At 40.0% G+C, this 12,635-nt stretch overlaps 1 protein-coding gene across 1 annotated transcript in view; it reads left to right on the forward strand.

The window, feature by feature from the left end:
* The first annotated feature begins 296 nt into the window (after positions 1-296).
* HIBADH (3-hydroxyisobutyrate dehydrogenase) overlaps positions 297-12,635 on the forward strand; it is an 86,456-nt gene continuing 74,117 nt past the window's right edge. Inside the window, exons 1-2 of the mRNA XM_005518908.3 lie at positions 297-411; positions 8,536-8,696. Of these exons, the coding sequence (XP_005518965.1) occupies positions 348-411; positions 8,536-8,696 (225 nt within the window). The 5' untranslated portion in view covers positions 297-347. The remainder of the gene's footprint in view (positions 412-8,535; positions 8,697-12,635) is intronic.

A 12,635-nucleotide genomic window follows, 5' to 3' on the forward strand; every position in this document is an offset into this window, starting at 1 on the left:
CCCCCAGCAGCAAAGCAGGAAGACGAAGCGGCAGCGGGCAGGCACGAGCAAGCCGGGCTGGAAAGAACCGCCCTCCCGGACACCGCGGCCGCCGGGATTCAGTGTCCCACCGCCCCAATGAGGTGCTCCGGCGCCGGCCCGGCCCCCGCCCCGCCCCGCGCTCCTGCCCCATCCGTCACGGGGCGGTGGGCGGGGCCGGCCGCCCGCGGGGAGGACGCTGCGCGCTCCCATTGGCTGTTCCCAGCCGAACGCCGTCCGTGGTTGGCTGCGGCGGCTGCCGCTCGGGGCGCGCGGGCGGCGGCGGCGGGTGGCGGCGGGCGGGAGGACACTCGGCACGGGGGCGCAGCATGGCCGCAGCGGTGGTGCGCAGGGGACCTGCGGGCTGGTGGCGCTGGCACCGGCGGGTGATGGGTAAGGACCTGCCCCTTCCCACGGCTCCAGTGGCCCCGCTCTGCCGGCCGGGCGGGGAAAGGCCGGGCCTCTCCCGGGGTGCGCAGCTGCCGCGCTGCCCTTGGCGGCCGCGGGCCCTCCGAGCCCTGTGCAGCTCCGGAGCCGCCTCCCTGTGCGGCGTCCCGGGTGACGGACTCCCCGGGCGGTGACGGCCGGCACGCCGCGCTACCGCGGCCGCCTTATTCGGGGCTCCACCGGAGCTTCTTGGCTTAATAAATCTTTTCACTCATTTGCTTAAAATAGCGTGCCTGGAAATCATCAGAGCCCACAAATGCTTGCTGTGGCAGCAGTGACATGTCTGCGGTACCTGTTACCTAGGTTTGGGCTGTTCAGCCCTCTCGGTCATCGCATCCGATTATTTTCTTTAAACTAAAGGTAGATCCAGCGACACTTCCTCCTGTGTCGGCTCTGCATTTATTCAGCCTGTGGTTGGTTCATGGGCACTGGAAGGAGCAAGCACTGCAGACGTCCTGTTGGTGCAAGCAAAGGAAGAATATATTTGTAGAACTCTACCTAGACATTTTCTCTTTCCAGAGTCCTGAAAAATTATACAGCTGTTCCTAAGTAATTTAATTGCTGAAGTAAATGATTAAAAATAAACCTTCAGTAGTCTTTTCAGTGTCATTTTGATTGCAGTCTATTGGTCATGTATGTCACTCTGGTTAGGCTCGCAACACCGTAGGTGAAGGTTTTTAACTAGCAAGTGGAAGAAATAGATTCTTTTAAATGGTATATGGTTCTAAAATCTTGACAGTTAGCAAAGTGTTTCAGGAATTACTAAATCACTTTTAAGTAGGTAACTGTAAAAACTTTGTAACTCACCTTTAAACCGCAATTAAACTAATGAATGCAAAACGCGTGAAAATTTTGATGTTATCTTTCAGTGCTATTTTTGCTCCACTGTCTCTTCCACTAACACTTTTTTTGTAGTTGTGGTTCTGATGTGGTAAGTAATAGCTCGGGTGCAGCTGGCATGTTGGTCTCATGCTAGTAAAGATAAATACAGGGGACCTGTTTATCACCTTTTGTGATACCATAATTGAAAGCAATAGCTTTCAAGGATTTTTGAACTTTCTGTGCATGGTAACTGTCAGGTATTTCTGTAAGAGCTTTGAAACCTACTGTCATGGTCAATTTCCAAATGGTCATGTTTAATGTAGGGCAGATGGTGGGGATTTTGTTTCTTAGTGGTGAGCGAGCATAGGTGTGAAAAGCAATCCAACACTGGCCCTTAAAGTTGAAAAATACAGTTTGTCTTTGCCTGAAGACTTCAGTAAGAAACTGTAACTCAGTCTAAGGAGAAATTGTGACTCTCCTAAGAAACTTCCATAGAACAGAATTTCACTGGTAGCATTTAAGCTCTGACTTAGTGGTGACTATGCTGAAAGTACTCTTGACTCGGAAATGTTTATGGGATGAAGGTCTAAGCATTAAGCCTTCTTAACTGCTAAGCACTATTGCTTAGTTATATGTTGTGGCTTCCCCATCTCTAATGCGTTTACTAAGTTTGCCATTCTTTTCTTGAGTTTTGATTAGTCTGACAGTTGGGTTTTGGGTAGTGATTTCACCATCTGTCCTGAGTGAAATGCAATCCTAGTGAAGGAATTCTGCCAGCTCTGAGAGCTGTCCAACACCAGAGCTTGGTTAGCAAGCGGGCTGTCTTCCTTCCCTTATTGAATGCTCCTTGGTTTCTTGGTCAGTTGCTCTTTGCAGCTGGTACAGACTATGATGGTTTGTTTTTTCTGTGTGTTTATACTAGACATTGTTAAATTGTGTAGGAGGAAGATAAAGAGCTGAGGGCAGATTTTGGAGGAGCATCTTGGATGTGGATGTTTGTGTGTTAGCCAGTTGGACAGAGACTATGTAGTCCTGTGTTCTGCAGCTGGCAGGCACTGACAAAGGTGCTTCATGGAGAGGGTTTATATGACCTTACTTTTAAGAATGTGTTTTTGGTGGATATGGAGAAATCTCTCCTGGGGACTGCTGTGGGGGGTGAAGAGGGGGTTAATGAATTATGGTGGCTGAGAAAAGAAGATTTTCTGGTGAATGTAGATTAATCAGGTGAGGGAGCTGTTCATCAAGAAAGACAGTACCATGCTAGAGAACAAAAATGTCCTTACAAGTAGTTTTGTTAAAGTGGAGGGGACCTGTTCAGTTAATAGTTGAATAGTGCTTTTGCTGGTTAAACAGTACTTTTGCTGATGCAGGAGCTCTTTTTGAACTGTTGAATGACTCTATGCTCTGGTGCAGAGAAGCAGTGATTACTAAGCAAGGATTATGACAGAAGACCTGCTGCTCAGAAGTCCAGCACACTACTTACTTAAGGGATCAAGGGACTTGATATTCTTTTTAGATGAAAAGTACTTACTATATGGTTTTCTCTCTAATGTATTAGCAAACATTTAATGAGTGTAGGTAAAGATAAGAAAAATTATGTATAAGAAGACTCAGTATTACAAGATAGCATCTCTGGTTTTGATCAGCAGACCTTTACAGGGGCAAGAAAAAGCAAGTGGGATACTTTCAATGTAAAGCTAGCCAAATTTAAAGTATTGTAATCTTCTTAAATTATTATATTGGCAGAGTGCACTTCTCCAAATCATTGCATAACCTTTAAAAGTTAGTGACCCTGAGGCAATTTCAATTCCATTGGCAAAACTTCTAGGAGCAGGAGGATTCTACGCATGTACAGCTAGCTGGTCTCTCTAACTTCTTCTATATTTCTTCATCTAGTTCCCTCCCAGGATCTAGTTTCAGTAGAGGTTTTATAAATTACATAAAGAAGTCCACACAAAACACGGAAGCTCACTCTGATCCTTTCCTTCAAAGTAGGAAGGAAAAAAGGGATGATGTCTTCTGTTGCACTTGTACCAGAACTTCAGATGCTAAATCAGTGGGAAAATCTTTCATTTAGTGGCTCATACTGAATTGTCATCATGTTTCCTTCTCTGTGTCTAGTGACTTCATGTGTATTTTCTCTTAAAGCCCCAAGCAAAACCAGGAACTTCAGTAGCTGAGCTTACTCTGGGCATCTTCCAATGATCCTATTAAATCTCACATATTGGAAAATAGGTGAAGTTTCACTGATCCAGAGAGATCAAGAATATTAATATGAGCTGTAACCACTCTGATTAGGAAGCTCTTATGGGATGGGACTGTGTGGACTCTTACCCTTGTGCTGTTTGGTGAATATGGATCAAAATAAATTTTATAAAGCCAATAATTAAGTAATATAGTTGAAATTATATTTTGGGAGTTACTTGTTTTTCAGTCCTGTTCTTGGCCAGTTAAACTCAGAGTACAAGCACATTGGATTTTTTCCAGGTCTGCTGTCTGTGGTTCTACCCAACTATTAGTCCCTTTTTGTTTGAATTCAAAGAGATGTCCTCAATTCTGCGTGGTGTTTGTGCAGTCAAGTATTTGAAGTGAAATCGCCAACACTGAAGCTGGAATTCGTTCTTGAAACTGTAAGACTCGCTACTTTGGGAGACAGTGTAAAATTAAATGTAAACATCTGAAACAATCTAAACTCGTCATCATTCAGGTTAAAAAGAAAACTGCTTTCAGTATCTTTATATTAAAGCTTGAAAAGACAAGTTTTAGGTCATTTACAGACCAGGTATTCTAAAGAAAGGATTGCAGTCTGTGCATTTCTGAAGTTACTCTTCTAATGATTGCATTTTATTCAAGAGGAGGCAATTAAGAGATTTATAAACTCATGCTGATTTTTTAAATTAAATTGTTTTTACGGTAAAATTCTTGTGAAATTGCAGATTAGGTAAAGTTTTTCTATTGTAGGCTGACTTTTCAAAGCAAAAAAATATGTATTTTATCTATTGACTGTAAGCCCCAAATTTGGTGAGAGTGTTGTAGTTGGTTCTCCTCATCAGCTGAGTTTTCATAGGCATGAGGATCTGTAAGCACATATTCCCTGAAGAGAATAATAAAGAATCTTCTTGGAAAAGCCCAGTTTCTTTGGGGTTGGTATAGCTGTAGCTGGTTTTGCTCACAGTTAGCTCGATTTACAGATTAATTTGCATTGATGATTCTGTTCCCAGGGAAGGACAATTAGTTGCACATGGTGTCAGTGGTTATTTTAAAAGTAGGTTCTGTTGCTCCTGCTTCTGATGTTCTGCCCTCTCTTAGAAGTTGAGTGTAGACTGGGCATTTTTCCAGCCATGTGATTGCAGCAGGTTACTGTGGATTTTATGGCTGAAGTAAAGCGGGCTCAATACCACAGGGACAGTTTCAGCAAATGCTTATACAGTTGATGGAATTAGTTAGCATATGTGATGTGGGTTTGCTGAATATCAGTCCTCAGATATTTGAATTACATAGTTATTTCAAAACTGAGTTTGTGCTACATATCAGATGCTAAAAAGTGCCATCATATGCAATCTGGACATCACAGGTAAAATTACCTGTGGAGGTTCATCTAATGGGAAAACATGGAAGTTCTTCTCTTTTAAAACATCCTCTTTTTGGTAAATCCCCACTGCCTTACATAGTCATCAAAAATATGCCATACATCTAAATGTAGTTGGTTCAAATGTAATTGAAATTATCTCAATTATATCTGTGAACTAATTTAATCAGTCCTCTAAACCAGTTTTCCTATATTTGAGTACCTGGAGAGCTGAAGATTTTTCAAAACTGTAAATCAAATTATTTAATTTTGAAGTGTCTTATATAATACCAGGCTGTGAAAAATTAAACCAAAATAAAGTCAGAAACTGACTCAGGAATCGGACTACTTCTCTAACAGGTCCCAGTTTCCATGGATTTGAATATGTTTTAGCATATAACAGAAAGTGGTCTCTGATTAATTAACTGAGACAAAAAATAAACAGAGACAGACAGAAGGAAAAATAATAGAATACGATGATACAAAACTTAATAGTACTGGTCAGCAAGTTGTCTTGTATCACAGCCTAACTTTTGCTGCACCTTTCTGGGGATACTGCAAAATGAAAATTTTTAAGGGAGGCCTTATAGTAGAAGAATGTGTTCATTTAATGGATATTTAACTTGTGAAGAGCTGCCACAAAGGCACAATAAAAGTGCATGTTGGCAATAGGCAATCAAATGACCAGCTGAAGTCTTAGTATTGAGATGTGATGACAGTCATGAAAAGTTATCAAAGCAAAGCAGTCTTATGTGACATTGTAGAGAAAAAGCAGGCAGGTTGCAGAGGAGTGAAAGCTGTATGGGAAAAATGTCCTTCTCAATTGCAAACATGAAGATCAAGGCAAAATTATGTCTGTTGAGGCAGATGTCCAGGTTCTGAAGCAGCTGAGATCTCAGATGTGATGGATGAATCAGTGAGATTTAAGCAGATCATGGATGGGTCTTTCAGGCTGTTGTGAGTGACAGGCAACACTGCTGGTGTCAGCACTGATAGCAGAAAAAGGTATCAAAAAAGTGTAAGAAAAGAAAAGAAAAATCAGGATAAAAGTAAGGAGTCTACAAGAATGAGCCTAGATATGGTAGTCAGAATTATTCTTCTGATAAGGTTTCTTGGCATTCACAGAAACAAAGAAAACTGAATTTTTCGGAAGCAAGACTTCCAAAAGCCTTGCATGTTTAAAGCTAGCTTAGGTAGCTCATGGTGTTCTAAGGTTGCTAGAAGGATTGAGGTTCCACAGCTTCTCTGCATTGCCTGTTCCAGTGCAGAACCTTTTTTCTACATCAGGGATGCTTTTCTTATTTCCAGCCAGAATATCCCTTCCTGCAGCTTTTGGCCATTTCCCCATGTCCTGTTGTACTGCACATATGTGTGGAGTTCAGCTTCATTTACTCTGTAACTCTTCTTTCCTCCCGCTCCATAGGTAGTAGAAGGCTGCAGCCTTTGCTTCTCCCAAGCTCAGCAAAGACCTTTCTCTTAGCCTCTGCTCATAGGCCATGTTCTCCTGCTCCTTGGTCATGTCACTTGATGTTTGCTGGGCTGTCGGCAGTTTGATCACATCTCTTGCATATTTGCTGTGTAGAACAATGCCTGGTTTCTTTGACCTGGATGTAATGCTGTGCAAAGTGTCCTTTTGCTGCAAGGATGCACTACTGACTCATGCTTAGCTTCCAGTTGATGGGAATCCACAGGTTCTGCAGAGCTGTCAGCTGTCTAGCCAGTCAGCAGCCTGCAATGACATCCCCTGCCCCAAGTACAGGACATATTTGTCTTTGTTGAACTGCTTGAGGCCTATTTCTCCAGTCTTTCTGAATAGTAGCCTTACCCTGCCATTTTTCAGACTTTCCCCCTGGTTTGGTATTACATATGATGTCACTGAGGGTGATTATATTTAATCATCAGTCATTGATGAAACGTTTAAACAGCTTCAGTATTGACCCATGAGGAACATAATGTGTAACTGGACTGTTGCTAGTCTTTTGAACTACTGATGGCTGTTATTTGAGCCCAACACTCCAGACAGTATTTCTTCCTTCAGGCAGTTTTGCAGTCCAGTCCATACTTTCCTCATTTGGCTACTGGGATACGAGAGGAGGCTGTTCTGAATGCTTTACTGAAGTCAAGGTAAATAAGATCTACTGGTATTAAGGACTAGAGAAAGAACAATGCTTAAAACCTAACTAAAGGAGCGATTTTAGATCAGTGCAAGTGAGGGACTGGGGAAGACTGACTCATAGAAACAATGAGAAGACTCCAAGATGATTGTTACAGCTGATGATGCTGGTTTAGTCTCTTTGTTCATTTGTTCCCTGGTTTTGACATGTAGCACTTCTTAAAAAAGCAATGGGCTCTTTTCCTGACTTATCTCAGTTTTCACTAAGCATTTTCCCAGTGCAGATTTATTTTAAATTATGCTACTTCTCTAGCTATGTAATTGCTGCAGGCATCTGTGGAAACTGTCTCAGACCAAAGTTCTCTCAACAAACCTGATTTATTAAATGTGGCACTTCCAAAACAGTGCTGCAGATGAAAGAGCATGACCGTTGCTGGCTAAGAAGGAGCTTAGAGTCAGAAAGACTTTAAAATGATTAATCAAGTGTTATTGGCCTAGAGAGGATTCTTTGCTAAGCATTGAGACCTCTTAGAGTCTCGATCCAGCTTAGGCACATTTTCTGTATGTGCACTTTAGAGCTACAGTATTTCTGTAGTTAGTTAGCCTTGTTTCTGTCTGCTTAGCTGACGCACACTTTGGTGTTTATTTTGCATAACTTTTTCCTTTGCCGTAAAGGACGAAGTATTTTATGTAATTGGCAAAGAAATCTAGTCACTGTCAAATTGTGCTGCCTTTGGATTAGGAGTGTTTAGAGTGATGAGATAGTGATTGCAGTAGATGAATGCCTGCAATGCTGCTCATGTCCAGAATTTGATGCTCACTAACAACTGGGAAAAGGTAACTGACTGAAACTGTAGTGTTTTCTACAGTTTGTAGGTTAGGCTTTATAGTTCTATCTTAGTAGTATGGTAAATAGAATACAGAGGTTATTCCTGCAAAGACTTCATAACTTTTTGATACTATATTTTGATCTGGTTTTCAATGTTTAAACTGTGGTTGCACGGCTGAAAGGATTTGCCGTGATTTACTATGGAGACTTTAATCTCTAAGTTAGTGGCTTCTATCTGATTGCAGGATCAGAAGAATCTGTGAGGGGTTGCATGAAGGAAAGTGGCAGCCTGTATTTCTAGAGAACATGTGCTATATCCCATGGCTGCAAGCAAAGTTGCGAATAATGAGTCTGTAAAATATATATAAAATTGGACTTTGCATATCCAGTTTAGAATTTAGATGCATAATAAAACACAGACAATCCTGCATATTTTAAAAGTACATCTGAGCTCTTCTTGGATCTTAGTTTTAAGTACTGTATTTTTTTGAAACGCCTTCATTTTCCTAATTACAATAATTTTCTTTGATATGTAGAAAAATCATTGTGGGATGGTATTTGTGGCCCAATGTGCACTATAAGGTTTAGATTTCGTAAAATAGGATTCACATTTGCACTATTTTTAAGCATAAAGCTGTTAAAATAATTGAAAAGAGATTACATGGTAGCTTTTATTATGTCATTGTTGTACGTTAGTCTAAAATACAAATATATTGATCTTTACTGTTTTGAAACCAGTGTGTTCTAGGACTATGGCTTCCAAAACCCCAATTGGATTCATTGGGCTGGGTAACATGGGAAATCCAATGGCAAAAAACCTGGTCAAACATGGATATCCAGTCATTGTGTATGATGTCTTCCCAGAAGCTTGCAAAGAATTTCAAGACTTGGGTGCTCAGGTATAGTAATAAACTTTCTTTATTCCAGCAATAACTGTGTGTGTTGAATGGTTCCTGCACACAATGCAACTAAATCATCTGGTTTCTTTTCTTGGTTAACATCAATCAGAACTGAAACAGCATAATGAAAAGGTATAATATAAATATATATATAGGTATAATATAAATATTAAATTAAAAGGTAAAGCAGAGGTATGACTCTATCCCAAGAAATTTTCCTGCTGTTAGCTAGAATTGCTACCTTGTCAGACTTCTCTAGCTGTCTTTTTTTTCCCCCACTTTTTATGAGAGTAGGTTGATGGCCTGTTCTTTCACCTCCTGCTTTCTCCTGCTTCCTTCTCCCCCAGGTCTAGAAGGCCAGTGGGCTGCTTTTCATCTGGTTCCTACTTTGACCTTTTCAGGTTAAATGACCCTAGTTAAAAATTCCTGCTGGCATAGCTGTAAGAGTTATAGGGACGTATGAGCTTTCCTGCTGCTTCAAGGTGTAGTCCTCAGGGGCAGGGGAAAAATCTAATTATTTAAGTGCTTATTCTCATGGAGGTTAGGAAGGATATGGTGAGAGAAGATGAAGGAATGAAAGGGAAAAAGGAGTGAAGGAAATTGATTACATTAGGGAGCTTTACCTTCCTGCAATATACCCTGCAAAATCTTGGCCATGTTCCAGCCGGTCCTGTTGCTTTTCTTAATCTGTTAATACCCTCACAACCCCATTCTCTCAGGTGGTTGTGTCATTTTTAGGTGTCTGTAACACATTTCAATGGTTTTGACATACTTCAAAGCTGTCACAATTTAGACAGTTGTGGGCAGATGAATATGTGCTGAAAACACAGAAAAAAGGAGTGCAGTGCAAAAATAAACCTCTCATGTAACAGTGTAGAGGATAGAAAGGGAATTTTCCAGCAGTGACAAGGAAATTATAGATAGATCTAGACAGAGGAACAGTGTGCCTTGAAAGTCTAAACTGTTAAAGCTAATTGGAGCTGTTTTAAATAATGAGGTAACATCAAGATTCCTAAAAGATAAAATGATACCACACACCTGTTAGTAATTAATTGCAGCTCCCCTTGAATAATTACAGAATCTTGGCCTTAAGTAGGAAAGTAAGATTTTCACCTCTTTTCCTGGCTCCTGTTCCTATTTATTTAAGCAGTCAGGACCCTCAGGCATGAATCAGATATGTCTTGAGTAAGACTGGGCAAATTCAAGAGGCTGTTTTCAACTATCGGTTGTATTTTTAATTTGTGTTCTGCAGTGAGATATCTTTTCTGTGGCTGCCCATGTTGATAGTTTTTTGCCTTTGTAACAGAATCCTTGGCATTCACTGCAATACTTAACATGTGATAATAAAGGTGAACTGCAATGCCTTTAAAAATAAAGTCCAAAGTATGTTTTAAGATCATAAATCACTAAGAGAATACATGGATAGGCTTAAATACAAATAAAACACACTCAAAGAAAATATGTGAACATAACTTACTCTTCTTGATCTAGAGGTGTAAATCCTACTCCAGCACATTTTTCAGGAGTTGAAAACTTGTGGGTCCATGGGGCCTTGTAGAAACTGCTGTAGAAGGAACATTGGGCTCTAAGGGCTGCTTTCCCTTTGGTCTGGCTGTAAGGGTAAAACCATCAGGAGTGTTACAGGGGTGAAATGACCCCAAGAGACATAAACCTAGTCAAATGTCCATTGTTTAAGGCCAGTGCTTCTGCCAAGGCATATGGTGGATGCGGGATGTTTGACCATAAATCTGTACAATCTGGGACTCCACTTTCTTTAGCCACTGAAGTAAACAACTGGGACGTGGTACATGTCAGAAAGCAGCCACCCACCTGCTAATGGTGCATAGTAAGAGGAAAACTGGCTGAGCATGAGCATATGGAACCACTTGGGGTGAAACTTGGAGAAAGTTGGAAGCGTCACACAGTGGAGTAACTGTGTGTCACGCTCAAGTTTACAGGTCTTTGTATCTAAATCCTCTCTCAGATTTAGAACATTGAGAATGTTATTGGAGTCACCTGATGCATAAAGCATCATAAAAACAGAGCTCTCTTTAATGTACACTAACAATGGCATTTCTGGCAAACAGTAATTAATTGACTTACTGTAAATATAAGTAAAACAAAATAGGGAAGCAGTTTGAACAAATACAAGCAGATGCACAGATGGGAGGACAGTACCAACCCAGTATGCAGAAAAGTCCCTTCTATCCAGTTGCATACTGCAAAAGTTTACTTGAATTAAACTGGTATCAGAACATGTACAGGCCTTGGTGGTCTGCTACTCTGAGCTAGTATAGTCTATGTTGGTAATCAACAATTAGTATTTGCTCTGTTTTTTTAAAGTTATGCACATATTCTTAATGGTTTCAAGTGCTTAATGTTTTATCATAGCTTTCAAATAATTCAGCTCTGTTTCTGAGACAGAAAGTCCCAAATAAAATATCGGTTTTATATGCTGCTTATTGAACCAGGTAAGTAGATTTTTTCAGGCAATGTTATTCATATTTTTAAACACTACAAAAAGGCCAAGAGAGTCTATTCCCACTTTTAATTCCCACTTTTCTTTGCTACTTACTTAAAGGTAGCAGAAAGCTTTTCCTTTTTATGGTTGTAGTTAGTACTGTCCCAGTTTGTGTACAGTTTTAATCTCATTTTCTTCATGTAATAGGCATCTTAGTATTTTGAAAGATGTGGATAGACTAAATGAATTACTGTTTAGATGACTACTGTACTATGTCTTCTTTGTGCCTGTGTTGCTTAGAAATTGTTTAAAACTGTAACCAAAACCCAGCTATCTTCTATCTATGTAGCCAAGTAGAAATCTGAGGCTGATGGACTATTTCAGTTGTGTGTCCAATATAGTATGTTTTTAAACTTCTGGTTGAAAAATGCAAATGAGCCATTGATTCTTCCACTGATACCCTCCAAACCTCTAAGAATACTGGAGATCATAGTTTCAAGTAAGAAGATGTATATAGATTGAGGTTCCCATTTCACACTTCCTCTCTCTCCCTCTAATAACACACATTGAGACTGAACCAAACCAGAGATACTCAAAGACAAAGGTGTCATACTTCTTTTTTAAAGAGATAGGCTCTCTCGTCTCCATGGAGGCAAGTCATAAAATCAGCTAATCAGATATAGAAGGTTTGCTGCTTTTAATTGCCTCATTTATTCCTGCTAACTTTTGTTCTTTAGACTAGAGCATGTTTCCTTTTGTAACTGTAGTATGCCAGGTGTTTTGTGTGGTATTAACTTCTTTCAAAACAAAATCTGCATGTTTCTCAGTCCCATCTATGCCAGTTTCTTTGTGGTTTTTTTCCCCAAGAGCCTTGTTCAGTGACTTTACGCAGTATTCCCTTCTTTTGTTCAGTAGTCAAATAAAAATCAAGAAGTTTCTTATGCTGTATCCCAGAAGTCCTTCAATTCAGCATTTCTTACAAAGGACTGAAATTAGATTTGATCCTTGTGGGCTAAAGAAAAAAGAATAAGCTGTATGTTTGTTGCTATTTTCCCTGTTCTATGAATGTGTTAACAGTGCAATTTTAAATAAATTAATTAATTCAGACCAGTACTGAACAGAAGTCTTAGTGGTAAATGCCTTCCAAGTGAAACGCACAACTTAGCTGTCAATATTTCATTTCTTGTGTATGTATCATAAATATTACACTGCCTGCTTCTGAAAGTGACTTCAGAAAGATAGTAACATACCTTTCAAGTTAGGTATGGTTATTTAACAACTTACACCTAATAATATATTTTGAAAATTGTTCAGATCTTTTTCTTGAAGGATGCCTGAGCTGATAATTTTCTGTTTTAAAAATGCCAATTGTAATATTATGAGAAGCATCAGTTAGTTTATCTGATTTCTTTTAAGGTGAGGCTCAGAGATTCAAGTAATTTTTTTTCTTTTTTCCTCAGTCTTCATCTCTTTCAATG

This window comes from Pseudopodoces humilis, chromosome 1 (assembly GCF_049639895.1).
Source record: "Pseudopodoces humilis isolate 2021_Gansu_Grassland_sample_001 chromosome 1, ASM4963989v1, whole genome shotgun sequence".
Classification (NCBI taxonomy): Eukaryota; Metazoa; Chordata; class Aves; order Passeriformes; family Paridae; genus Pseudopodoces; species Pseudopodoces humilis.